Source organism: Melopsittacus undulatus, chromosome 2, assembly GCF_012275295.1.
Source record: "Melopsittacus undulatus isolate bMelUnd1 chromosome 2, bMelUnd1.mat.Z, whole genome shotgun sequence".
In the NCBI taxonomy this organism is placed as follows: Eukaryota; Metazoa; Chordata; class Aves; order Psittaciformes; family Psittaculidae; genus Melopsittacus; species Melopsittacus undulatus.
This window is the reverse complement of record NC_047528.1, coordinates 92191246-92218649: the sequence shown is the minus strand read 5'-3', so window position 1 is coordinate 92218649 and position 27404 is coordinate 92191246. Positions and strand designations below refer to the sequence as shown.

Sequence of the window (27404 nt, the reverse complement as noted above, 5' to 3'; positions counted from 1 at the left end):
ATTTTAGGTGTGCAGTTATACCATAATGAAGTCTTTAGTACTTTTAGCTTAACTTGTAGTTCTGTATTTTAAATATTAAAATTATCACAATTGAATCAGATTCCCTTTCTTGAGTTTTTTTCTATACAGAATATTTTGTTGTTGACAGTGTGTTGCTTTTTTGTTGTTGTTGTTACTGGTTTTTTCCCAAAGCATTAATATCACCTGTTAAAAAAAAAAAAAAAACCACAGCAAAACCATCTCATTACCTATTTGACTTGTTTCATTGTTCATAAGCAGCTGAAATGCCTTTGTTTTTCATCCTAGGACTGCAATGAAAGCACTATTCCATTGCGCAGGACTGATTTAGTCTATATTCTGTCAGCTGCTACACAGACATTGTTGAGAAGAGACATGTCACTCAATAGAAGATTATATGCATGGTTGCTAGGTACTGTACAATATACAGTGATATCCAACATTCTGAATACCTAAGAGGAAAAAAAAAGTCAGTGCTTATAATTGCAATACACCTTTTCAGCAGTTAATGATGATAAAATAAAGTGTTGTTTAGTTGCCATTTATTAAGTATCTGTTTAATAAAATTAAGCATTTATTTGGCAAATAAGTCTGCTCTTCACAGATTAATTCATTTCACTGTCCTGAATCACAGGGTATCTGATTATTTCTAGTCCTATCCACAATTCATTCTGAAGTGATTCATTGGACTGAGAAGAGTGGGGTACTATTTTAACCTTGCTTTTCTGGAAGTAATAGTCTATTAATTCCCCCAGAGGCTTAATTTTCAAGGAGGGGCTGTAAGAGAGCTATAGCTTCTCCCCATCTGCCTCTTTTTAACAGGTTATGAAGATGCTAAAAATTATCAGGGCAAGAAGTGCAGCCAGGTAGCTGTATGAAGGCATTCCTTGCTGACACCATGTGTGGATCAGGCCTTGGTTTTCATTTATATCCAGTATAGCAGATCAGGGTACCTCAAACTGTGATATGAGAGTTGTCTTTGGGAAGTATGTGAGTTTGTTTCAAGCAAAGTATTGAAATGACAAAAGTTGAATATACGGTATAATTTCAATATTTGTATAAATGACATCTGTGTAGCACTCTGTACTGTAGTGTTTCTGTGTACTCTTGATGCCTCTGTTTATCTTGTAGGCTCTGATATTAAAGGTGGTACTTTTGCTTCAGACTCAACAACTTCAGAAGATCATGCTATTTATTTCTTTGGAAAATATTCTAAAGATCTTTTAGTTGAGGTTGGTGTTTGCTGCATACAGATGTATTTGTGATCCTCTCAAATTTTAGTGCAAACTGAATCTAGAATTGCTCACTGTGCTCCTTGGTTTGTCCTTTGCTTTCTGTCCCTATAGATAGTGTCATTTTGGTGGTTGTATTTTCATCTATCTGAATGCCTGCTCTGCTGTATTTATCCAAATATCGGATGTGCTTATAATACAAATGGAATCTAATGAAACCAAAATGTAGCATCTTTGATGAACTACCTGAATTATTTAAAAATGCTTCTCTGAATAACAACAGCTCTTGAGTACAGATGATGAAAAGATGTCATTGATTTGTCTACCCTTAATGGAAAATTGAAATTCAATTGTAGTTGGTACAAAACAAAATCTAATTTAGAAACACTTCAGCTGTTAGTAAAATGGCAGTCTCTCTTCCCTGTATAACAATTTGATGTTTTCTTTTTACTAGAGTTTGATTGAAATTTTACAGCAGAAATTCCCAGAGTCTGATACAGAGGAACAGCATCAAGCTTATTTGAAACCCTTCCGCATCCTAGTTAGTCTCCTTGACAAACCTGAAATAGGTAATGTGGCTTGTCACTTCTGTTACGATTGCTAATGCCTGTTAGAACTTGGCTGTCAATTGCCTTTGACAGCAGGATTTAAGACACACCCTGCACAATTCTTCCTAATTCTGAATATGCATGCACTGTGTATTAGTGTGCAGGGGGCCGTGTTCCTTGCCTTGGACCTCATTCAGAATGGTGCTTTGGAGCAAGCATCCCCTCCAGGTTACCTCTGACTCTTCTGCAGAGCTCTCCACTATAGTATGGATTTATCCTAGTGAGGATAACACTCTTCTGTGCCCAGAACTGCAATCTGGGGGACCTGTTAAAAAGAACTACTTCTGCCCTAGTCTCGATATTCTACTCAATTCATTCCTTGGAGCTTATTTGCTAAAAACACTGTTAGGCCTCTTTTTGTTCTGTCTTATAAAGAGGCTCCTTTGCAGAAAACCACCAATGCTGCTCTTGCCTGGGTGTTTCCAATGCTTGGTTGTGCAGGCCTCCCTAGATGCTTGCATCAGACTCTCATGACCGTCTTGCTTTTCCAGACAGTGTAGTCCCTCAGCAACTAGTGTATGGTGGTGCTTGTGCCAAAGTGGACAGTACCACTTACCTGCAGGTGTTCCAGCTGGAGATAACTTGTTATGGGTGTGGAGAGGTAGGGGTGCCTCTGTCAGTGGCACTGCTTGCTAGTGCCAGACTGATGTTGCTGTGGGAGTTATAGTTTGAGACCTCATGACTGAGCTATGAAGAATTTCCTCCTCTTCCCAGTCACATGTCTGTCCTGTTGTGTACATGAAGTTGTCAGTGCCAGAAGGGTGAGGCTCTGCTGGCCCTTGTTTTAAAGGTCAAGTTCTCCTTTCTGTGTGTAAAAACTAAGCCAAAATGACTTGACAGAGGTTTAGGATTTAACAGTATTCTGTAAGAACTGTGTATGTGCAGACAAATCTTTGAAATTATGTTCTAAGCATAGATTTAGACCAAAACTCATGTACTGACTGAGACTAAACCCTTGGGTGGCAATTTGTTTTATAGGATCTTGTATGTGGTAGGCTTATCCTCTTTCATGGGTCAGGCAAGTACTTTTAAGCACATTTCCTGTTAAAGAATTACCAAAGCACTGCCAGGAAAAATAAGGATTCTCTATTTCTTATCTAACAAATGGATGCTACATTAGTAGAAGCAGCTGTTAGTCTGTTTGTAAGACAGTGGTGCTAATGTTTCTTTCCACTGGTTTTAGCTGGTTTTCAGCTGTTTAAAAAAAAAAAGAAAAGAAAAGAAAAAAAACCAAGCCAAAATCTATTGTGATTGAAGCTTCTTATATACAGCATTTTTATTTCCTGACAAAAATGCTGAAGAAGACACTAGTGTTGTTGCATTATAAATTTATGGATTAGTGCAATTTAGAAAGTAGATGACAAATACTATAACTGTTGTGTGTTTTATTTGGCTGACAATCAGTGTTAATCGGAACTACAAATAAGGGTTATTTAGCTGAGGTGTATTACAGTTTAATCTTTCAGATCCAGTCAGCACACAAAATATAACTTATTAAGCCTTAAGTCAATATGACTTTCACTTCCTTTTGAAACGGATTCAGCAGTGCAGCTTCTTAAAGGTAGCAAACTAAAACCTAACAGGAACCTTTGACCTCACTTTTTTTTTTTTCCTTTTTAGAAGTACTCATTGGAATCCTTTTATGCTACTTTAAATGCTTCCATATTTAGGGTATTGTACTTATTATTGGTTCACCTCCTTTATAGACAATTTCAATTAAAATAATAAAAGTGATCCTTGAAAATTGGATGCAGTTGTCCCCACACACCTAACTTTTGTGCCGTACTCTTAAAACTGTGTATAAATATGTATTTTATATATATTTTGGCATTTAAACTGTCTCAATTTGCTGATTTTTCCGTCTTCTGTCCCTGGAAATTTAATCAAGGCTGCTATGTTAAATGTGAATTGGTTAATCTGATTGTTTTTCTGATAGTTACAGACATGGAGAGTATTTTTGGCACATGAACTTGCAGATTCATGGTTATGGTTATGGTCACTTATAAATGGTTGCAGTGTAGGTGTCTTACTGAAGTGACTTAAGTGTAATATGGAACCAGTGCTATGGCTTTCCAAGCATCACTTACTTAAAGTTCCTAAAAAGAGCAACAGGTGATATTTAAGTAGAATTGATGCATGCATATATATATATATATTTGACCACATATTTAATTTTATTGTAACTGGAGAATCTGTCATTTTAAAAAGCATTTTTCTCCTACTTGGCTGAATGTTTTGTTTTTTCATCTACCTACCCCTAATTTAAGTCTATACAAGTTTGCAACTGAGCTGCCTAGCAATCACGTTGGTGCAACTACCAGATTCTTTTTTCCTTCATTTGTAGGGCCACAGGTTGTTGGGGATCTCTTCCTTGAAGTTATTAGAGCCTTTTATTCCTACTGCAAGGATGCACTTGGTTCTGAGCTTGAACTTAGCTACAATCAAAGTGGCAACATACTTACAAGGTATAGCTACAGGTCTTCAATTATGAACTGAAAGTGTATCAGTTATATTAAGCTAAATTGCTAAAATCTGACTAATTTAAGGAAGGTCAGGTTGTTAAAGTGACCTCCTGTATTGAAAATTATATTTTCTATTACTTCCTTTTTTCCTCACACACAATTGATTTCTCTTCATTAGCAGAGAAGAAAATAAAAAGTACACTGCATGTGATTTGTGTTGATTAAACCCACTTATATTGGCCAAAAATCAGTCTGGTAACAGAACTCTTAAACTTTTGATTTTCAAAGTTGAAGGCTTGATTTCTTTCATCTGGGAGAAAGATGCTTAAACTCTCGCTGTCCCAGAATGACTTAGTCCTTGATCTAAAACAATCAATATAATTTAGCCTGTAGAGAAAGGGGGGGGAAGTTTTTGGAATGCATCAGCTAGTACTGTGATGTACATGCTCTTGGAATCTTCACTAACATTTGTTTCTTTTTTTTTTTCTTTTTCCTTTCACGCAGTGCTATAAAAGAGAACAAAAATGCTTCAGAAATTGTCAAGACAGTCAATTTGTTGATCACATCCTTAAGCACAGATTTTCTTTGGGATTACATGACCAAATGTTTTGAAGAATGTTTCAGGTGTTTATGTTGTCAAACAGTAGTGTTCCTCTTAGAAATGCCACTTAAAAGCTATTTGTGTAAGATAATAGTGTTTACTGAAACATTTAAATTCTGGAAGGGACAAAACACATGTTAGAATTAGACAGATATGCAAGTTGCATCCTAAAGTAATTAAAAATGTAAACATGTAAATGATTAGATGGAAAATAGCAACCTGAGAACAAAAGAAATTATTTGTAAAGTGACAGAGGAGAAAAAGGTTTGGAAAGGGAGGCTGAGAGGTCTTTCTTGGAAGAACAAGAGGGTTTTGAAGAAAAATAGAGATACCTATCTTTTTATTGGTTTCTAAATACAAGGGAGATTATACTTCAGTAAAATTGAGTAGAGTTTCAATCTGAAAATTAGAAGCACTGTAGTATGCCACATGCAAGCTACAATAAAGTGGTTTAAAGAATTTTTTATCTTGCTGTATTAGAAGTTCCATTTTACTTTGCTTCAAAAAGCCTGGCCATTTAGTGTTTTGTGCTGGGTTTAATGAAGCTTTTTATTGTAATAAGAATTTTGACAAGAAAAAGGCTTACATAATAATGTTTCTCTCCATCCAGAAACAAATCCACACAGACGAGATATCCTCTTGAAAATATTAGCATTCCTCCTACAATTTCAGAGCTCTGCACACTGTTGGTGTTTCTTCTTGATGTGATTCCTTTGGTAAGGCAACATTAAGCTAACTGCTTCAAAGTCGTAAGAATCTTAAAATCAAATAATTCATATTGTGATTACCTAAGGTGAAAATGGGTAAATTGACATATGTGTACATATGCATGCTATGCCCTGCAAAGTACAGTTTTATGTACTATACTTGTATAGTACTACTATACTATGTACTACAAGCTACCCATGCTATTTGCCTAGCAAAATAAAAACTATTTGCATTTTAAAATATGGTGATTCTGTCAAGGGAAAGAAAAAGTGTACCTTTTGCATCTTGATAAATAATTTCCTGGGGCTTTTTGGTCTCTTAGTAGCTGGCTAGCTATAATAAGATTTTTGGAGTATGATTTGGTGTTCATCATGTAGAATGAAGAAAGGAGGAATCGTGCTTAAGTAAGTTTGTACAGGTTAACAATTCATGAACTGACTTTATCAACACTGACCTGTGTTGTTAGACACCTGAATATGACAGTATTGAATATAGAGAGAAATATGAATATAGACAGTAATATGTGATAACTATCTTAAACGATGTTTATTTATTTTAGGAACTCTATTCTGAAGTGCAGACTCAGTATCTTCCACAGATGCTCTGTTATATGGTGCAGTCTCTCCTGGAAAATATGGAAGTATTAGGTTTACCAGAACTCACTCATGCCTTAAAGACCTGTTTTAAGGTGCTTAGCAAAGTGCAAATGCCCCCTTCCTATTTGGACACTGAGACAGGAAGTGGAAATGGGGTAGGTGGTTTTCAACTACTTGTAGATGTTTGAAATTGTTAGTGACATAGCATTTTAAAATGCTAATTCGCTTAACTTAAACCTACACAATAACTGCAGCAACAAAGATTTTTGAAACTACCTTCTTTGGCCCCTTCCAGAGCTATCTGCTGCCTTGTTAGACTTACTGGGTTTTAAGTTCTGACTTGTGTGAATTATTTGTGACAGTGAAGGAGTATATAATCTTGTCTGAAACTGGAGCTATAATCTGACCTCTTCAGAAGAATGTGATCTCAATGATTTTGAAAAGCACTCAGTATAATGCAGTTGCTAAAGATTCAAGTTGCAAATCAAGCCCAGCTTTACAGCTGATTAGGTTTGCAAGGTTTTCAATTAATATTTTAGTTTAGAACAATGTGGTATTATTTGTGTGAAAAGAACATAATAGGGAGTGAGGAATAGATGGCATAAAGCAGCCACACAAGCACAGCCTGCCAGAATTTTTCAGTAGAACAGATACATGCATTTGAGTAGAAATAATCCAACATACTTAATGCTGTTCTAGTGGTGAAATGATTTTAAGGAAACATTTCTATTTGTAGCTGTGGATCTGTTGGTGTTTGATGAATCAAGGTGTGAGGATTATACAAACATTTGTTACATTGCAATTGAAATTAACTGCTTACAAATAACTATGTCTCATGATTTTGTAAAAGTAATCTGGAAATTGCAAACACTAGGGTTTGGGGTTTTTTTTTTGTCATTGCTCTTCCCTAGTGCCTGCCACAGCTCTATGTAGTTTAAAATGGTCTATGCAGTGCAACATTAACCACATTAACATTTCTATTTTAGAGCCCAGTGAAAAAGGAAAATGTGGACATAACCTTGGAGACTAAGTCTGTGCTGCAGGAGGAGGATGAGACATCATTCCCTCCCCTGAAGTCAGAAGACAGTGGAATTGGTCTAAGTACTTCCTCTCCAGAGCTCTCTCAGCACTTGGGAGTGCCAACTGTGACCCTTGAGAGAGATGATGTATGGAAGAAAGGGGGGAGCATTCAGAAGACTTTATATTGCATCCAAGAGCTGGTTGCCAAGTTTTCCAGTAAATACATTTTTGGGATGCAATTTCAAGAAACAAATAATGAAAGCATCTCAGCAATGAATCTGAGTGGAAAAGAGAAAAAAGAGAATGGCTACAGATTGCCTGAAAGTGGTAGCAAGAAGAAGAGTCCATGGGATGCAAAGCAAATCACTGTACCTCAGTTTAAACAAATGCTTTCAGACTTTTTCTCAGTTCGAGGGTCACCATTCAAGAGTAAGAGTTCTAATCCTCTTCTTTCTGACCACAACTGTGGTAATAAAAAGGAAAAGGAAGAAGAAGAGTGGGACGTTGAACAAGTGATGCTTGTCTTGGGACCCCTTAGAGGTGACTGCAAGGAAGCTTTCTCTGCAGCTTGTCACCTTTTGTTGGATTGTACCACATTCCCAGTCTATCTTTCGGAGGAAGAAATTGAACAGTTGTATCTTTCTCTGTTTCAGATTCCTGGTAAGAAAAGATTCTTTACTAGGAAACTTGAACATTAGAGAATAGCAGTGTGAGCTGTGTGACATGGGACAGTAGTAATGTCTTTTGACAGGGCTGAAGGCAAGTTGCATGTGAATTAAAGACTTCCCCACATCAGCCTGGGTTTTTTGTCTTGCAGCTGAGGGACGATTTTTACCAAGCTTTATAATTCACATTCTTTTGAAAGCTTTCACTGCAAAACTTGTAGCTGAAGGGATGCAAAGACCTTCTGGCCTGTAGCCTTGTGGCATGGTTCAGGGTTTTCAGGAAATATGTTGTGTTAGAGGAAGATGGGTGTAGGTAGAAAACTGGAGCTCTGAACCATACTAGAAGCAAAATAAGCTCTTTCCATAAACCTCAGAATTCAAAGAAGCCCAGTCCAATGTAAGATAAGAAAGAATAATCTCGTATAACTGGTGGGCCTGTTTGTTCTGGGAGTTCAATTTCATTCATTAGCTTTAACAGAAGCAGTTATTGGCCTGAAGACTAGTTGACAAGATAGGCTTGTAGTATATAGAAAGGTGAGAAACAGGATAAATTGAGCTCTCATCCTCACCTCACTACAGATTTCTGCTGTCTTCCTCAGCAATGTGATGATATGCCCATCATCTACATGGGCGAGTTGTCTGCCTGACATGGACATTTGCATATTTGCAGTGCCTTGCATGTGGTCAGCAGTGTAGCTCAACTTACAAGGCTTGCTTTCATAATTATGTTTCTTTGAAATATCATCGTAGGGATATAGAAGTTTATTTTCAAAATTCTTTTCAACTGCACATCCTGGAGAATACAGTAAGGTTTAAAAACAGAAAGAAAAGACCTCTGATAATGAGGTTCTGGGCTAAATGTGATACAGAACTTGTCTGATGTGGAGAAGGAAGAGTAGTTGTGATAGTAAAGCAGTTAAAGCATTTGGGTTTGAAGCCAGAACTCATACTTCAGACTGTCTCCAGTCAAGCCTTAATAAAAATGTATCTGATTATTCACTCAGGATAGGCAAAGATGTCTTGACTTGATGTTAGCCGTATCAGTTCTTTGACTGCTTCACTGTTTCTGAACTGATACGCCACAATTCTCTGTGAAAGAGCATCCTTAGATCAGCAGACCACTGTGGTTTTTGACAATGAGAGCTGGAAAGCAGCAGCTGTAAGGACTAGGTGTGAGTAAGCATAAAATGGAAAGCAGAAATCCATTAGTTACTGGATTACCAAGGTCCTGCAAGAGCTTTCTACTGGGAGATCTAGGGAAAAGAATATAACTTGCTCTGAAGCAAGTCCTTCCTGAAGTAAGGGACTTGATATCCAGCATGGTAGTTGGATTTGGGTAGTCATTTTTGACTCTTGATCCTCTGAGCTTGGTTGAAGGATTCTTGGAAATATGACCACAACCTTGTGATTATTGAAAAAATAATAATTTTTTTTGTTTGTTTGTTTTTTTTACTTATCTCTGGGAAGGTTGTGATGCCAGCTTCCCTCTGTGGCTGAAGTCCTTAATGACAATATGCTGTTGTGTAAATGACTGCTATGTGCAGAATGTGTCCATCTTCACACTGCTGGAGGTGATCAACCATTCCCAGTCACTGGCACTTGTAATAGAAGATAGAATGAAGAGATACAAAGTGTCTGGCCACAATCCCTTCTTTGGAAAGCTACAGATGGTCACCCTTCCTCCCATTGCTCCTGGAGTCCTAAAGATCATCTCAGAGAAAACAGATTTCTACCAGGTGTCAATTTGCTTTTCCTTTTTTACTGCCCAACTACATTGAACCTCTATGGATGGTGCGGGAAAGCAAATGTTATTTAAATGGATGTTGGGGGCAGGATGTTTGTGTAACAGTGATACACTGATTTTTTTTTGCTTCCACAAGCATTGCAAAGCAATTCCATTCCTCTGCATGTGTTTCCCAACAGAAAGTTCAAAAGTGAAAGGTTATTTTCAAATTGCTATTTGGGTTTTATGCCCGAATTCTTGGGGGTAGATATATTTGATTTCTGACTTGGAGGGTTTGGTTTCATTATATTGAAAACCATGCTTTGGAAAACTTTGATACCACTCTAAGTTTTCAGATAAGAAAAAATGTTAATGGCTGAATAATCCTCCATGGTTTTAGTATATGCACTTCAAAGGTTCTTTCCTTCTCCTGAATGTTTTTTGATATTAGTGTTGGTATTAGTGTTGGTTCCAAGATCTTTTTCTTAATTACTGTGTTGCCTATTGCTGTGCTTGACACATGAGCAATCTGTTAAGTTTTGACCCAGAAAATAAAAGCAGAAATGCTTTTCTTACCTTCTCATGCACATAGATTTGAATTATCTGTCCTACTAAGGTAGGAGAGTTACATTCCTTTAGGTCTGAGTGTATAACCTGAATTTTTGCTCCTTGCTAAACTAAGGTGATTTGGAAATGTCTTTTGGTAGTAGAGGGGATTTGCGCAATTAAAAGCTTTTGCGTTAGGGAATAAATTACTATTATTAATATAAATTACTTGTTGATGTTATTTTTCCCTAGAGAGTAGCCTGTGTGCTCTGGAATCAGCTGAACAAAGAGACACGAGAGCATCATATTGCATGTGTGGAGTTGTTCTACAGGCTACACTGCTTGGCACCATCAGCAAATATCTGCGAAGACATTATCTGCCATGCACTTTTGGACTGTGATAAAGTAAGTTCTTTATTCACTGAAGTCCCTTCATCACTGTAGAGTTATTCCAGTGCTTCTCAGTCTGCTTCCAGTTCCCTTCCACCCCATGTTTTCACTTCCACGGTCTCTCTATCTTCCAAGAGTCTGACAGATTCTGTTCATGATGTTACAGTTCCCTGAAATGTATTCGTCACAGGAATACTGCTAAACTTAATCCCTGGATACAAGTTCAATTTTAGTTTCAGCCCAAATCATGTAGTATCTAAAAGCCTGCAGTTTTTGTCAGCGTTTGCAAACTGACCCAGCTCCACCAAAAACTCTAAAACAATTTTATTTTATGTTCATATTGTAAACTGCATATTCCAATGAAGGATTTTAGTGCTTTGTAAATGTATGTCAATATAATGTTGGCTCAGCATTTAGTTCTCATAATAAGTAAGCTGTATTTTAAGTGACCCAGTTATTAATTATTTTACTTACCTAGTTTAATGACTAAGTTTAATAGTAAGTCAGAATAGTTATTTAGTAGCTGACAACATATTTGTGAGAAGTGCCTTGCACAATAAAACTTAAAATAGCCACCTTCAGTCTTCAGTATTGTTTTCATACATTTGTTCTTACAATTTTGAAACTTAAGAGTTTGGAAATCTTTTAAAAGCTTTCAAGCAAAATTACCAATAACAAACTAATATACCAGTGTCTTCCTGTTTGTCATCCAACTTTTAAACCTCCCTAACACCAAACCAAGACTAAAGTGTTTATACACCAGAGCCCTGAAATACATTTTTGGTGTATCAGCACATCTTTTCTTGCTCCTGTTAACACTGACTGTTACGTTTTGGTTGCACATTCATGGGTATATGGCATCTTGATTTAGTCTATTGCAAGATAGAAAACTACCTGAGAAGGATTAGCAGTCACCTACACAATAGCTATTTTTCTGCTAAAGGTTTAAAAATCACTAAAACTTTACTCAAAGATAAATGCTGTAAAAAAATTGTATCTGTCTTGTTTCCTTGCACAGGGGACTAGGCTGGAAGCACTGTTCAGATTCTCTGTTATGTGGCACCTGACCAGAGAGATCCAAGGCAGCAGAGTGACTTCTCACAATCGGTCCTTTGATAGGTATTTTCCATTTCCACTGGCTTGGACTTACATTTATATGTTTAACTGTATCATGCTTTATTATGTTCTTTTTTTCTGAGGTAAGAAAAAGTTCTCTGTAGAGACAAAAAGAGAAACAAGAGCAAAAGGAAGATCTTATTACATTTGCAAAGCATGGGGCACCTTGTATGCGTGGTGCACTTGTATGAAGAAAGTTTCTATAGAAAGAGCTTCATATGAGCAGCTTGCAGAAAGGTTTCTGCATAACGCATTTTTTTATTTACAAAGAAAATAGAACCAGCTACTTATGAAAAATCTTACAGTTTTACTTCCTATTTACAAGACCATAACCTTGTATAAAATGGGACAAAGGCATTAAGAATCTGTCTAAATAAATATGTGAAGGAACTTTAAAATATGCTGCTCTTCTAGAGTGTGAGTATATGTCTGGCCTTGCTTTTACGAATGCATGTGTACTTGACCTCAGTCCCGGAAAATGTGCATGATCAAGCTATCATTAGCAGACATGAGCCATTGAGTGGTGCTTACTTGAACATGCACTATGTCTGTTCCCTGCCACTATTTTGTTGTTTGCATTAACCTTTTTAGGGATTTCAATTGTACTTCTTCATTCTGATTTCTCCACTCAGGTCTCTGTTTGTGGTACTGGACAGTCTCAATTGTTCAGATGGCGCAATTAGTGCTGCAGCACAGGGCTGGCTGATCCGTGCTCTTTCACTTAATGATGTTGCACGGATTCTTGAACCAGTCCTGCTGCTGCTGCTTCACCCAAAGACACAGCGCACGTCCATCCACTACATCAAACAGAAAAATTCAGCAGGTAAAACTGTTCTTGGACTAAAATTGTAAGTGCTAATACAGCACTGCATACTCCTGAACACCTCCTGAAGGCAGTCTCTGAAATACAATGGCATGCTGTTACCCTGAGTTGTCTTGCATCAGTTCCATAGATTCCTCCTCATCCTAGTACCTATAGCGATGCCTAAAACAAAGTTCAGGAGTAAGTTATGCTACTTGAAGGCCTAATGATCATTTCTGTTATGGGGACTGGACCTACACTGTTAGTTTGGATTGCTCCCTGCTTTGCCCTGAGATCTTGTGCTGCACTTCTCATTGCCATTCCCAGATGATCCACACTGCATGTGTGTTCACTGTGTACAGGATTGTTTCTCGAGTAAACTAGGTCTGCAACCAAATGAAATCCAGGAGCAGTTTGGTGACTGTGTCAATCCTGGAATTGTCTCAGTAGGATGACAGAATACCTGTCTAGGTAGGATGGACAGGCAAATCTTACTCTCTCCACCCAGTCTTGCCCTTGAACACAATGCACCCTCGCATCAAATTATTTTTTTCAGAATGTTTTTTGTTAATGATTCCTTCAACATTGTGTTAATAACCAGAGGCTGAGGAGCATCTTGCTGTCTAGGGCACAACACACAAAGCCTCCCTTCTAATTCTGCTAACTTCTGAAAATTAAAACGTATTTGTCCAAAGATCTGCCTTGATTCAAGAGGAGAGCTGAGTTCTTGTGTCATATGTTTCAAGGATCCCCAGAGCTAGGATGTAGAAGCAAAGTGAGATGTTTGGAATAGAAGATGACCTTCAGCCACCCAAAGTTAAGAATGTGACAGGGCATCTTTATGTCGACAAGCTGAATTTGACAGCTGGAAGTTGTCCATTTGAAGACTCATAATAAGACCCGTTGTGAACCACATATGATCTGTGTGTCATATGTGATTCACAATGTGTGTGACAAGTGTGACAGACACCTGTGGGGAACACCTGAGGAAGACTGAGACAGGCATAGAACCAGGGTTTGCTCCAAGTTCAAAGTCCTGTGAAGGCTGTCAATCTGTTCAGGTTTGGGATTGCTGAGAATGGTATGGACATGAGACGCTGCACCATTTGGCCCAAGTAGGCAAGTTTGTTTCTGGAACAGAGCAGGAAGACGGTGGAGAAGTGTCTGGTAGCTCTGTGTAAAGAAACTTCATTGTCACTATCTGTCTCATCACTGTTAATCTAGCTGTCAGATTGCATAATTGGTTTTCTGTCTTGATTGTCAAATCATTAGATGACAGACACTTATAGCATCCAAAGGATCTGTTTATTAGATGCTATAAAAACACAGTTCCTCTGTTGCTACCCTTCTCATTTCCCTTTTGATCTCAGCAAACATTTTATGCTCAGGAAGCATAAAAAATTTGTCACATCTAGGGAGTCATAGCATAAGTGAAACAGCTTGATGTTTTGATCCTATTCTCTTGCACACACAATAGGTTAACACTGCCCAAGCACTTAAAAATAAAATAGATAATTCTTGCCTTAACCAATTACTTTTTAAAAATTATTTTAGCTTAACTCATTAATACTAGAGCAGAGAGCTTTGTAACCTTTTATTTTTTCTTACAACGATGTCTTCAATATAAAGAATGTTTTGTTCTATATGATCTTTAAAGGTAATCTACAACCCAAACTGTTCTATGTTTCTGTATGTGAAATTGACAATTATATGCACTTTTTGAAAAACAAACCCCAAAACAAGTAATTTTTTTTCCAGAAGATATACGTGATCTGCTTTGCAAGAAAAAGGCCTCTTTGAAAGAGTCTGGCATCTCTGAGAGCAATTCTGAGGAAAACCTTCCATTGAGTCAGTTTACTACGGTGGATAGAGAAGCAATTTGGGCAGAAGTGGAAAAAGACCCAGAGAAGCTGGAGTTAAAAACTGAACAGCCTGGAAATGAGGGCTCTTATAATCCAGTTATCTTACATGAAGCAGATGGTGACCAAGATAATAGTGAGCACACAGAATCAGCAGACACCAGCACAGGCCATGACAGTGAAAATACATCCTCTTTTTCTCCTTCTCTGGAGCTGCAAGAAGTGAGCAATGAGGACAATGACAGTGCTGCAACCGATGGCAAAGAGACCACAAACCATGTGAGTCTGCTCAGTGCATTCCTTCCTGAAAGCTCCAAATCCAGTGCAGTGCTAAACCTTGTACGTGCTGACTCTGAGAGGACTCAAGCATCAGAATCTCTGTCAAGTGATGAAGAGGTGGACTTGGAGCTCCAGGAAATTACCAATTCTAGGTTGCTCAAGCAACAGAAGGAAAAACAGGAGATGGTTGAAGCTCTGTTTAAACACATGCTGCTATATTTGCAGCCTTATGATTCTAAGAGAGTATTGTATGCTTTTTCTGTTCTGGAGGCAGTGCTTAAAACAAACCCTAAAGAATTTATTGAAGCTGTAGCTACTACAAGCATGGATACCAGCTCCACGGCACATTTGAATCTAATTTACAATCTCTTAGCTCGCCATCAGGAAGCTCTTGTAGGGCAGAGCTTTTATGGCAAGCTCCAGACTCAGTCCCCAACCATGTGTCCCCATTCTCTTCTAATAGAACTGCTCACTTACCTCTGTCTCAGTTTTCTGCGCTCATATTATCCATGCTACTTGAAGGTCACACACCGAGATGTGCTCGGAAACAGAGATGTTCAGGTTAAAAGTGTGGAAGTACTGATTAGAATGATGACCCAGCTAGCTACCATGGCAAAGGCAGCAGAGAATAAGAATGTAGAGTTCATACGCAATTTGCTAGGAAGATGCAAAATTCAGGAGTTTGTTCTTCTTTCTTTGTCTGCATCTATGTATATAAGCCAGAAGAGGTATGAGTTTCTTATGGCAGAGGGAGCTAATAATGTTCCTGAACAAGAACTCTTTGAAGAGAGCCTAATAAATTTTGGGCATGATCAAATATGGAGTGAACACCCACTCCAGATTGAATTGCTGAAGCTTTTGCAGGTATTGATTATCTTGGAGCACCATCTTGGACAGACTCCTGGGGAGCAGGAGAATCAGCCAGACCTCTCTAAGGAATGGCAGCAGGCTCTTAATTTCCAGCAGTCTATTGGTGCAATGCAATATGTCTATCCACACCCAATAACTTCACAGGGATTATTTGTCTCCGCTGTGGTTAGAGGATTGCAACCAGAATATGGCCACGGGATGCATCCCACTTGGGTAGCCTTAGTGACATGTTCCCTGCCCTATTTTGGGAAGTCCTTAGGCTGGACTGTGGCACCGTTTGTTGTACAGATATGTAAAAACCTGGATGAACTTGTCAAACAGTATGAAAATGAAGCTGTGAAAACATCTACAAAAGCATCTGCAAGGTAAGAGTCTGCAATGTGGGATTTGTTACGCTGAAGAGTTCCCCTTGCTACAGAGTAGTGCATAGTAAGTTACTGGTTTAGCATTGTGGCTCCCAGAGTTTGATCCTTAAATCCTGTTGCATATACAGGCGTCTGGTCCTGGAGGCTGGGTGTGGCAGAGGATGTATTGTTGCAGCCAGGCTCCCTGCAGTTGGAGGAAGAGAAGAATGGGGAACAGCAGCAAGGATGACCAGCAGCTTGATACTTCTTGTCCCTCTGCCTGGTATCCAAGTGAAAAAGAAGTTCCCAGTTTTGTCAGGACTGAGGATTTTGGAGGACTAATTGAGGAGAGATATAGTGAAGTAGAAAAATACAGTGATACTGTTCAGAACAGGCAGTAAGTGAAAGGAGTAGGAAAATGTAATTGAAAGCTGAAGTTTTATGGTCAGGTGGGGAATAATATTCTAAAAGATCTAGACAAGCAAACAGGGTTGTTCAAGTGTAGTTTGAGAATCCTCTGTTTTGATAGTCCTGTCTGGTCATTCCAGTATTCTTTTAACTATTGAATAGAAACAGATTTCTACTGGAATTTTTAATCAAGGAAATAACACTCGCCCTGTTAACTGCTTTGGGTTTTGTTTTGCTTTGTTTTTTTTTTCTTTTTGTCCTTCAAAGCTTAACTTCTAAAAGAGAAAATGTTACACCTGATTACCCACTAACCCTTTTGGAAGGTCTGACAACCATTGGTCACTTCTGCCTTCTGGATCATCCTAATCAAAATAAAAAGGTATGTGCTTAATGCCTACCACTTATTTGATGCCTTGGCAGCAGTTCATCCAACTTTTTCATTCAGAGGTGAATATTCTTAGTAAAGCAGGTTTTATACAAGAAGATAACCTGAAAGAAGCCTCATAGTAAACCAAAAGAAATAAAGTAAAAGTGTAAGAGAGGGGAACTGAACTTATTTTTTTATTTGAAGACAGGAAAGTTAATCCTAAGTACAAGATGTTTATGATGATCTTGATCACACAAGTATTGCTCCCATGTAGCTTGTCTCCAGTTGCTCTGTCATTAACAAAGTCTTCTATTTTCTTTTGAGTTTATAATATGCTGATGTGTTCTCCACGGTTTTTATTTTCTGTAACATTTGCCAGAAGAGGATGTTATACTAATAATAATTTACTAGACAAATCAATTCTCAGTGCCAAAATAGTGAACAACAAATTCAGTAGATTCTAATAGCAGCAGTATATTTCAGAAATAGAATAGTTGAATTATTTTTAAAGTTGTCATTACAAAAGTTGTTTATATTTCTCCTAGTTGTCTGTAACTCTCCTAAGAGTAGTTACTCTGTGGTGCATAATATAAGGTATTTCAATATTCATATTTTCGTTTTTTTTTTCTAGTCCTCTTGTTTAGTTGAACCTGCAAACTTGAGAAATGCTAGGAATGCCATTTTGGAAGAATTACCTCGCATTATTAATACCATGTCTCTTCTCTGGAGTGTTGTAAGGAGGGAAGACTCTCAAAAAAGACCAACTGACTTCTTTGGAACAACCAAAGGCTCTTCTTCAGTGTACTTTAAAGCAACTAAAGTAGGAGTCCTTTTAAACTGCTGTGTATCTCATTATCCTGATCTGTTTAATGTTTTGCTTTTTCTGTGAGCTTCTGTCAATAGCTGCTGTAGAGCTAACCGCCCCTCAATTGTCAGCACCTTCCACAGGCAGTAGAATCACAGAATCCCGAGGGTTGGAAGGGACCTCAAAAGATCATCTAGTCCAACCCCCCTGCAAGAGCAGGGTAACCTAGAGTACATCACACAGGAACTTGTCCAGGTGGACCTTGAATATCTCCAATGTAGGAGACTCCACAACCTCCCTGGGCAACCTGTTCCAGTGCTCTGTTACTCTTACAGTAAAGAAGTTCTTCCTGATGTTAATGTGGAACCTCCTATGCTCCAGTTTACACCCATTGCCCCTTGTCCTGTCACTGGATATCACTGAAAAAAGCCTATCTCCATCATCCTGACACCCACCCTTTACATATTTGTAAACACTGATGAGGTCACCCCTCAGTCTCCTCCAAGCTGAAGAGACCCAGCTCCCTCAGCCTCTCCTCATAAGGGAGGTGTTCCACTCCCTTCATCATCTTTGTGGCTCTGCGCTGGACTCTTTCAAGCAATTCCCTGTCCTTCTTGAACTGAGGGGCCCAGAACTGGACGCAATATTCCAGATGCGGCCTCACCAAGGCAGAGTAGAGGGGGAGGAGAACCTCTCTTGCCCTGCTAACCACACCCTTTCTAATGCACCCTAGGATGCCATTTGCCTTCTTGGCCACAAGGGCACATTGCTGGCTCATGATCATCCTCCTATCCACCAGGACCCCTAGGTCCCTTTCCCCTTCACTCCTTTCCAGCAGGTCAACCCCCAACCTGTACTGGTACATGGGGTTGTTCTTCCCCAGATGCAAGACTCTACACTTGCCCTTGTTGAATTTCATCAAGTTTCTCCCCGCCCAACTCTCCAGCCTGTCCAGGTCTCGCTGAATGGCAACACAGCCTTCTAGTGTGTCAGCCACTCCTCCCAGTTTAGTGTCATCAGTGAATTTACTGAGGGTACACTTGGTTCCCTCATCCAGGTCGTTGATGAAAATATTAAACAGCACTGGTCCCAGCACCGACCCCTGAGGGACTCCACTACTCACAGACCTCCAGCTAGATTCCGTGCCATTGACCACAACTCTCTGCCTTCTTCCTTTCAACCAGTTCTTGATCCACCTCACTGATGATCCTCCTGATCATCAAGCCCACACTTCCTTAGCTTATCTATGAGAATGCTGTGGGAGACAGTATCAAATGCCTTACTGAAATCAAGAAAAACCACATCTACCGCTCTACCATCATCCCTCCACCTAGTCACTTCCTCATAGAAGGCTATAAGGTTGGTCAAACATGACTTCCCCTTCATAAAATCATGTTGGCTGTTCTTAATAACCCCCTCATCCTTGATATGCCTAGAGATGGAGTCAAGAATAAGTTGTTCCATCACCTTTCCAGGGATGGAGGTAAGGCTGACCGGTCTAGAATTACCCGGGTCCTCCTTCTTGCCTTTCTTATAGACTGGTGTGACATTTGCCATCCTCCAATCCTCAGGCACCTCTCCCATTTCCCATGATTTACCAAAGATTATGGAGAGTGGCCCAGCAATGACCTCCGCCAGCTCCCTCAGCACCCGTGGGTGCATTCCATCTGGATCCATTGTGATTTATAGATGTCCAGATTGCATAGCTGATCCCTAACCCAATCCTCATCTACCAAAGCAAACTCGTCCTTTGTCCTGACTCCTTCTGGGGCTACAGGAATCTGGGGCCCCTGGGGAGTGTCTGCCAGGAGTAAAGACAGAGGCAAAGAAAGCATTCAGCACTTCTGCCTTCTTTGTATCCTCTGTCTCCAGGGCACCCACCTCATTCAGCAGTGGGCCTATATTGCCTCTTGTGTTAGTTTTATTTGCTATGTATTTGAAGAAGCCCTTTCTATTGTCCTTAATCCAACTAGCAAGATTAATTTCCAAGGAGGCCTTAGCTGTCCTAATTGCCTCCCTACATCCTCTAACAACTGTCCTATATTCCTCCCAAGTGGCCAGCCATTTCCATAATCTATAGATTCTCCTTTTCTACTTGAGTTTGCCCAGCAGCTCCTTGTTTAACCGCGCTGGTCTCCTAGATCCCTTACTTGATTTCCTACTCATTGGGATGCTCTGATCCTGAGCTTGGAAGAAGTGGTCCTTGAATGCTGACCAACTATCATGAGCCCCTTTACCGCCTAGTACCCTTTCCCATGGGACTTCCCTTAGCAGTTGATTGAACAGGCCAAAGCTGGCCCTTCAGAAATCCAGAACTGTGGCCTTGCTGGGTATTCTATTCCTCCCACACAGGATCCTAAACTCCACCATTTCATGGTCACTGCAGCCAAGGCTGCCATTGACCATCATCACTTCAACCAAACCCTCCTTGTTGGTGAGTACTAAATCTAGCAGCGCTCCTCTCCTAGTTGGTTTGTCCACTATTTGAACATATATAGATATAGACAGATTTGGACAGTTATAGATTTGGACTGATATAGAACATATATCTGCAGGAATAAAAATACTAGACTTCCCCTTCTTGTTTGTGGATATTGATAAAATGTAGTGAAAGTATCTGTAGGAGAAGAGAGAACAGAATACAGAAATTTTTTTTTTCTATTTTGCAAAGTTTTACAGCACATGCACCTTCCATATGTAAGGAGGATATACAAACTCAAGTTATTAAGACTAGCCCAGCTACCAAGTATATCAAGAGATTCTTTGATATTTTCTGAATATTTTGGGAAAAGGAAAAATGTTTACATTTTGCCTTACAAAGTTGAGCATTGACAGTTGTTTTTCCCCCTCTATAGACATTAAGAACTAAAATACTGGACTTCATAAATCCATTGACAGCACAACTTGGAATCCAGTTGATGGCAGCAGTTGCAGCAGTATGGAATAGCAAGAAACCTCACAGGAATCAAAGTAAAAGCAAGGTGAAACTGAAGAAAGGCACGCTTAGTTTTCCAGTCAGATGTTACATTTATATGATCAGTTCTAAACTCTGGGTTTATTTATAGATTCTTTGAGACTTTTTACATGTGACATGGCAAGTCACTGAAAAATCTGAAACACTCCTATTTATATGGAATTCCATAAAGCATCAGGACTACAGTTAAAACTAAATACATAATCAAATAAAAATGACAGTGTAGCAGTTTAAGTCTGATAGTAACAGGCATTTTTTTATTCAGTGTTGGTTTGTAATCTTAAGATTGCAATTTTCCAATCGTATTTTAAAGACCTTGAATCATCTCTACTTCCATAGAAAGGTTAGAGCTGTAGTCCATGAAACTAGCATTTATTTGGCATAGAACACCTCTTTCCTGCTTTCATTTGAGCATAATGAAGTTGTTTTCATGAAGGTGTTGGGAGAAGATCCATCTATGGCAGATTATTGCATGCTTAATTTAACTTGTCCAATTTATGTTTTATATAAGTATTGATATTTGAGTAATCACACAAAAAGCTTTTTTTTTCAACTTCGTGTTTTGCCTGCTACAGTGATCTGAGGGCTGTGTCTTTTGTTTTGTCAGATTGTTCCAGTGGCTAGTGCATCTCAGCTTATTCTTGTGGACTTAATATGTGCACTTAACACGTTGAAAATTGACACTATATTACATCTAATCAAAGAGGTAGTCAAGAAACCATCACAAATCAAGGGCGAAGAGGTAACCATTAAGATAGTCCCATTTTCTTAATATATTCTATTCTGGATCTATTCCAATGTGTCATCTAAATATTGCTAGAAGGAAAGTTTGGTTTTATTTTGAAGTTGTTTTTTTTTAAATGTATGATTCTCTTTTGCTCCTGAATAAGTAAGGTTTTCCAGAATATAGGTTTCTGTGTTTTTTATCCATCAGTGTAAGTCCGTTCTTCAGAATGTTTTGCTAGAGAAGTTACTGGTAGTGAAAAAGTATAGGGTCCTCCAGTACCAAAGACACTGACAATTTTCATGAAGTTGCTGCAGATATACAACTTAGTGATGCACATCTATCTTTCTACCCTTACCTGGACAGTGCTTCACATTGTGCCTGCTGTCTTCCAGTTGGTTTTCAAGGAAGTCAGTTTTGCTACTGTGCACACCATTACAGGAGCACCTACAGCTCTGAATAAACTGTAACAGATGTTGCAAAGTGATATGTCTGCTTCTGAACTAGGGTTCTCTATTAAGGCTCTGCATTCTCTCATACTGCTGTATAGACATATTTGGTCACCTGTTGGAGGACAAGAGGTTTCTAAGAAGAAAGCATTGAGCACAAATATTCAACAGTTTGGAACTTTTTTTTTTTTATCTTCTGGCAGATAATTGTGGTTTTGCTTTTATTTTTCAGAAATCTTCTCTTGTAGATATTCCAGTGCTGCAGTTCAGTTATGCTTTCATTCAAAGGTAATTCAGCCATTATAAAAAGAAACTTTCTGTTTTACTCTAGTTAGGATAACAGCCAGCATCACTGTTTCTGCTTTACTTTGATCTTTGTGTCCCAATGTCACAGAACACAATGTAGGAAATTATTATTGCTACTTCATTGTTAAGTAACAGATAGACACAAAATAACTGAGCTATGAAATTATGTTCCATTTGATCTGTTGATAATGCCAGTCTGAAAGCCTCATTTCATGCTAATATTGCAAGGTACCTCAGGCCTCTCATTAGCAAGAAACTTATATAATTTGTTATGATCTTTCTTATTATCTGTTTTATGTTGCCAGATGAATGGATAGAGAACTTAAAAATTCAATAAAACTATGGGTGCAGTTTGTGCTGGACATGTAGTGAGTCAGGAAGGTGATTGGAAACACTCCTTTGATTAAAACTCTTCATGTACTTGGCTTTCCTCATGGAAGCCTTGGGATATATCAAGCTGTACAATATACTGTATTCAGTAAGCTGTGGAGATAAAATAAGCTGGCATGCCATGGATTGGTAGGCTAAACTATTCCTTTTCTTCCTCCTGAAGACAGCTCTCTGACTGGCATACTGCATATGCTGCTAGCATTTACAGATGTATGCATATTGCCTGTGCTTAGGGATATTTATGCCATGTTGTTGGATCAGTGTCCTGGTTTTGGCTGGGATAGAGTTAACTTTCTTCCTAGTAGATGGTACAGGGCTGTGTTTTGGATTTAGGTTGAGAATAATCTTGATAACACAGTGATGCATTAGTTACTGCTGATCAGTGCTTACATGAACTGGAGGACTTTTCAGCTTCTCACACCACCCCACCAGCGAGGAGGCTGTGAGTGCACAAGAAGCTGGAAGGAGACACAGCCAGAACAGCTGACCACCCAACTGGCCAAAGGGCTATCCCGTACCATATGACATCATGCTCAGTATATAAACCAGGGGGAAAGCTGGCCAGGGGCTGCTGCTTAGGAGCTGGCTGGACATTGGTCAGCGGGTGGTGAGCAATTGCATTGTGCACCACTTGTTTTGTATATTCTAATTCTTTTATCATCATCATTATTATTATTATTTCCCCTTCTTTTTCTGTCCTTTTAAAGTGTCTTTATCTCAACTCATTATTTTTACTTTCTTATTTTTTTGTCCCAATTTTCTCCCCCATCTCACCAGGGGCAGTGAGCAAGTGGCTGTGAGGTGTTTAGCTGCCAGCTGGCTTAAATCACCAGAGTCCTTTTCGGCACTCTTGAAGAGGTTTGAGATAAGGACAGATCTGACCAGAGCACATTTAAACAAATGTGTTATAAGCATTCACTGTGTTAGTTTAATAGTCTCTGGTCACAATGTAGCTTTATTTACTCCAAGTTGTTGGTTTTCTCAGGGTTGCATTATGTCACACCTTGCTTACTGTGTATGTGCCCTGTGGTGCTGTTTATCACCCCTGGGGACTGGGTTAAAGTTATCATTTTGCTGTGTTGGGTTACACTGGTTTAAGATATGATAAAATTGCTGGTCATGAGACCTAATCTGGTATGTGTTCTCAGCATTGCTGTTATCGCTGTACTTCATGAGACATCTGTCACAACTATTAATAATTACACCTTTCAGCTTTTCTCCTCAGAGAGCCAATCTATGCAAGGAGACATCTTCTGTCACCTTCCTCTTCTCCCTCAGGCTAATTACAATAGCTATTGAGAGGAATATCTGGAGTATATTCAAACCAGCATGTTCCTATTAGAAAGGGGCAGGATCTAAATGACTGATCTGATCCTGATGGAAGCTTTTAGGCCACGATGTTACCCATGTATGTTGCAGATTTTTTTATTGTTTTTCCCTTAACTGACCTAAGACTTTGTGTGTGTTTTGGTCTTGCTTTGTTTTTGACAGACTGCCTGTCTCAGCCCTGCAGGAGAACTTCCAGTCCTTATTAGGACTTCTCAAAGAGTCTGTGCAGTTGAACTTGGCTCCTCCTGGACACTTTCTTCTTCTCAGGTACTGCATAAGAAAGAAGAAGGTTTATAGGTGCATTGCATAGACCTGTCCAGTTACTAACCTGGAGTGACCTGATTTTCCCACAGCACACTGAATGACTTTGTGACTAGAACACCTACCCTAGAAAACAAAAAAGACCAAAAAGACTTGCAGGTAGAGTGCATATATGTATTCCTTTTAATTCATAAATCTGGCACTGTACATCTAAGTAAAAGTGAAGATGACTTGATCTGTACTTTGTCTCTGAGTTTACCTATGCTTATATAATATGTGAATGTGCATCCACATGTTTTGGCTTAGGTCTGGTAAATACGGGAGACTTGAATATGAGAGACATGATACACAATATGTCTCTAACAAAATTTTGTCAAAAATGCATGAAATCGAAGTGGTAAGTATGGAATTCTCAAAGCTGTTTCCCCATGTAATTTTATGATTTTTATCAGAATTTAAATCATAACGCAAGTATGACATCATGAGCTCATGGCCATGAGGATGATCAGGGGGCTGGAACACCTCTTGTATGAAGACAAGCTGAGAAAGTTGGGGCTGTTCAGCCTGGAGAAGAGAAGGCTGTGTGGAGACCTCACAGCAGCCTTCTAGTATCTGAAGGGGGCTATAGGGATGCTGGGGAGGGACTCTTCACTAAGTATATAGTGGTCAGACAAGGGGTAATGGGTTAAAACTTAAACAGGGGAAGTTTAGATTGAATATAAAGAAGAAGTTCTTTACTGTGAGGGTGGTGAGGCACTGGAATGGGTTGCCCAAGGAAGCTGTGAATGCTCCATCCCTGGCAGTGTTCAAGGCTGGGCTGGACAGAGCCTTGGGTGACATGGCTTAGTGTGCGGTGTCCCTGCCCATGGCAGGAGGGTTGGAACTGGATGATCTTAAGGTCCTTTCCAACCCTAACTATTCTATGATTCTATATCATATGAGTAAGCATTGAAATCTCAAAACTATCTAGGAAAATTAGGAGCATAATTATCCTTGAAGCTCATAGCTGTGTTTGGCAATGTAAATGACTGTCAGCTCACCTTTTATGTCAAGAAGGGGTGGGGTAGAGCAGGATTCTGTTCCTACACCGATGGTGATTTCGCCAGAACGCTTAAAGTACTACCTACATGAGTGCAAAGTAATGCTGTGTATGAGGTGAGACAGTATTACAGTTACAGTACTTTCATATGCCAATAGAGAAACTGAATCTTCACTTCTGCTTTAGAGGCTTGCCAGGAAAATTATGATAATAAAAAGATAGTTTTGCCGTCTTGCCATCTTATAGCCTCTTCACAGGTGACCTCTACTTTGCTTTGGATACTTGGGATTTGGTTTTGATAGAGTGGCCAGCTTTCATTTCTCTGGGAGTTAAATATGCTGAAGTGACTGTGCGCATAGTTTGATGCTGTCTTGCTTACACCTAATAGAAAGACTGAAATAGGAGCAGATGTATTGTCATAAAATAAAGCCCTGTCTCACTTGATGGTCTCCAAATGTGAAAGGAATAAAAGGGAACAGTATTTAAATCAATAAAGGCATTGATATGCCATTCCTGAGGGGATGAACAATTCAGATCATGTCTTTGACAGATGACAGCTAATATGTAAATTGTGGTAGGACTGATGCCAAATTGATACTGTGTTAATGGTAATGGCCTGCATGGCAAATCAAGATGAAAACCTTAATCTTAAGCTTTTCCTGCTTCTCATTTTCTTGCCTTATTTTATTTGAAGTGAGCAGTAGTTAGTTATCTTGAGAGCACAGATTGTTAAATCGGAGAAGTATTTATATTTCTAAGAGATAAAAGTGACTACTTCTGGTTGTCCTGAGATGATCCATGTTAAAATTACTTTCCTGGATCTGCTAAGTGATAATAGCTTTCTTCTGATCCTGTGTTACCTGGTTATATTACAGGAAGTGACCCAAAAAATCTTAGAGGCTGTAGGGACTGTTGCTGGTTCTTCTCTGGAACAGACTAGCTGGCTGAGCCGGAACTTAGAAGTGAAAGCTCGGCCTCAGATCTTACCAGATGACTTCAACATTGAAGATGTGAACGGTAATGTGGTTTTGTCTGACTTTCTGCTGCTTCCTCTTTTCTGTTTAAGTGAAGAATACAAGGTGTTAGTGTGTAGTTTGTGTGACATGGGACTAATACACACAAAGTAAAGCAACAAAAAAATACATTATTCTCCAATAATGTTAGCCTCAATGGGTTTAGTAAATATTTGCATATTGTGTATAATACAGAGGAAAACTTACTAGCGATGCATGCAATATATGGGACAGAACAGCATGGGGCACGAGTTATGTCATTGTGGCAACATACACAGCAGCATTTCACTTTAATACCAGTATGCAATTAACTGTTCTGTTTGGGAAGAAAATTAGGAAACAGCAAAATTTAAACATGTCTGAAGGGAAAACTAATTATTTTTGCCTCTTTCAGATACGTCAGTGGTACCATCTTCAATGGTTTCTGCATCTGCTCCTTCAATATACAGTGTCCAAGCTCTTTCCCTCCTTGCAGAAGTAAGCAGGAAAAAGTTTTGCAGTTGCTGCTTTCATCTGTGGGGTGGTTGTTTATTGGTATTATTGAGCAAGAGAATATGTAGGTTTTCCTGACAGGCTAAATGGAAGTTTAAATCTTTATTGAGACATCCTATGTGCACACACATTCTAGCCTGAAATACGGCATGCTTTCCCCTTCTGTCAGAAATACCGATTGGAGGTTTAAAGGGACATTCTTTTCCTTTTTTAGGTTCTTGCTTCTCTTTTGGACATGGTTTACCGGAGCGACGAGAAAGAGAAAGCTGTGCCATTGATTTCACGTTTGCTTTATTATGTATTTCCTTACCTACGCAACCACAGGTGACTTCCCTCTCTGCACGTGTGATTTTTCTTAAGGCTAATTGGTTTTTTGCCTCACTGTAACACTTTTGCTTTTTCTTCTGTTTGTCCTCTCCTCTGTTTCTGTTCTAATAAGGTATGAACTGTATTTCACCCAGGAACTGAAACCTTTTGCTTGTTGAGGGTTGCTTCCTGCCACTCTGCCAAGTGAAAGGAAACAACTCTCCCCTTCTCTTCCCTGCTTGCCACCAGTTCCATTTTTCTGACCTCCGTTTCTGCTGTAGCTGCTATCAAGCTTCCCCTCTTCCTGGCTGCTACCTTTTGGCTGCTACGTTTGTCTGAGCAGACGAATCTATACTGAAGTGTGGGAGGGCACGTCACCAGCCACTGCTCGTGGGTGGCAGGGAAGGGGAAGTGAGGTTTTTTCTCTCAAGTGTTACTTAGGCTACAGTCAAAACCACTAGCCAGTATACAGTCGAGAGCAAAACAGGGTATAGAGGGTCAGGGAAGATATAACCAGCTGTACCTAAAAGGGATGATAGGTCGAAAGTCATTGGGAAGTAAGCATTAAAACCAGCAAGCCTCAGGATGCAGCAGGATTTGAAGACATTTCCATGATCCCTCTTAGGGGTGGGGAGGGTTGGTTTAAACATGATGCAGAGAAATTTTGGGAAAATATAATTTTCTGTTCATTACATTTGTGCA

General features: G+C 39.2%; 1 protein-coding gene across 1 annotated transcript in view; it reads left to right on the top strand.

Annotated features, from left to right (window-relative positions):
* DOP1B (DOP1 leucine zipper like protein B) overlaps window positions 1–27404 on the top strand; it is a 51212-nt gene that overhangs the window by 17092 nt on the left and 6716 nt on the right. Inside the window, exons 7-29 of the mRNA XM_005151673.3 lie at window positions 307–430; window positions 1150–1250; window positions 1705–1819; window positions 4203–4323; window positions 4825–4944; window positions 5532–5637; window positions 6189–6380; window positions 7212–7905; window positions 9378–9646; window positions 10432–10584; window positions 11588–11688; window positions 12318–12508; window positions 14246–15860; window positions 16515–16626; window positions 17246–17434; window positions 20275–20400; window positions 21001–21135; window positions 21799–21854; window positions 23754–23858; window positions 23945–24011; window positions 25767–25908; window positions 26299–26381; window positions 26611–26720. Coding sequence (XP_005151730.2) covers window positions 307–430; window positions 1150–1250; window positions 1705–1819; window positions 4203–4323; window positions 4825–4944; window positions 5532–5637; window positions 6189–6380; window positions 7212–7905; window positions 9378–9646; window positions 10432–10584; window positions 11588–11688; window positions 12318–12508; window positions 14246–15860; window positions 16515–16626; window positions 17246–17434; window positions 20275–20400; window positions 21001–21135; window positions 21799–21854; window positions 23754–23858; window positions 23945–24011; window positions 25767–25908; window positions 26299–26381; window positions 26611–26720 — 5027 coding nt within the window. The remainder of the gene's footprint in view (window positions 1–306; window positions 431–1149; window positions 1251–1704; window positions 1820–4202; window positions 4324–4824; window positions 4945–5531; window positions 5638–6188; window positions 6381–7211; window positions 7906–9377; window positions 9647–10431; window positions 10585–11587; window positions 11689–12317; window positions 12509–14245; window positions 15861–16514; window positions 16627–17245; window positions 17435–20274; window positions 20401–21000; window positions 21136–21798; window positions 21855–23753; window positions 23859–23944; window positions 24012–25766; window positions 25909–26298; window positions 26382–26610; window positions 26721–27404) is intronic.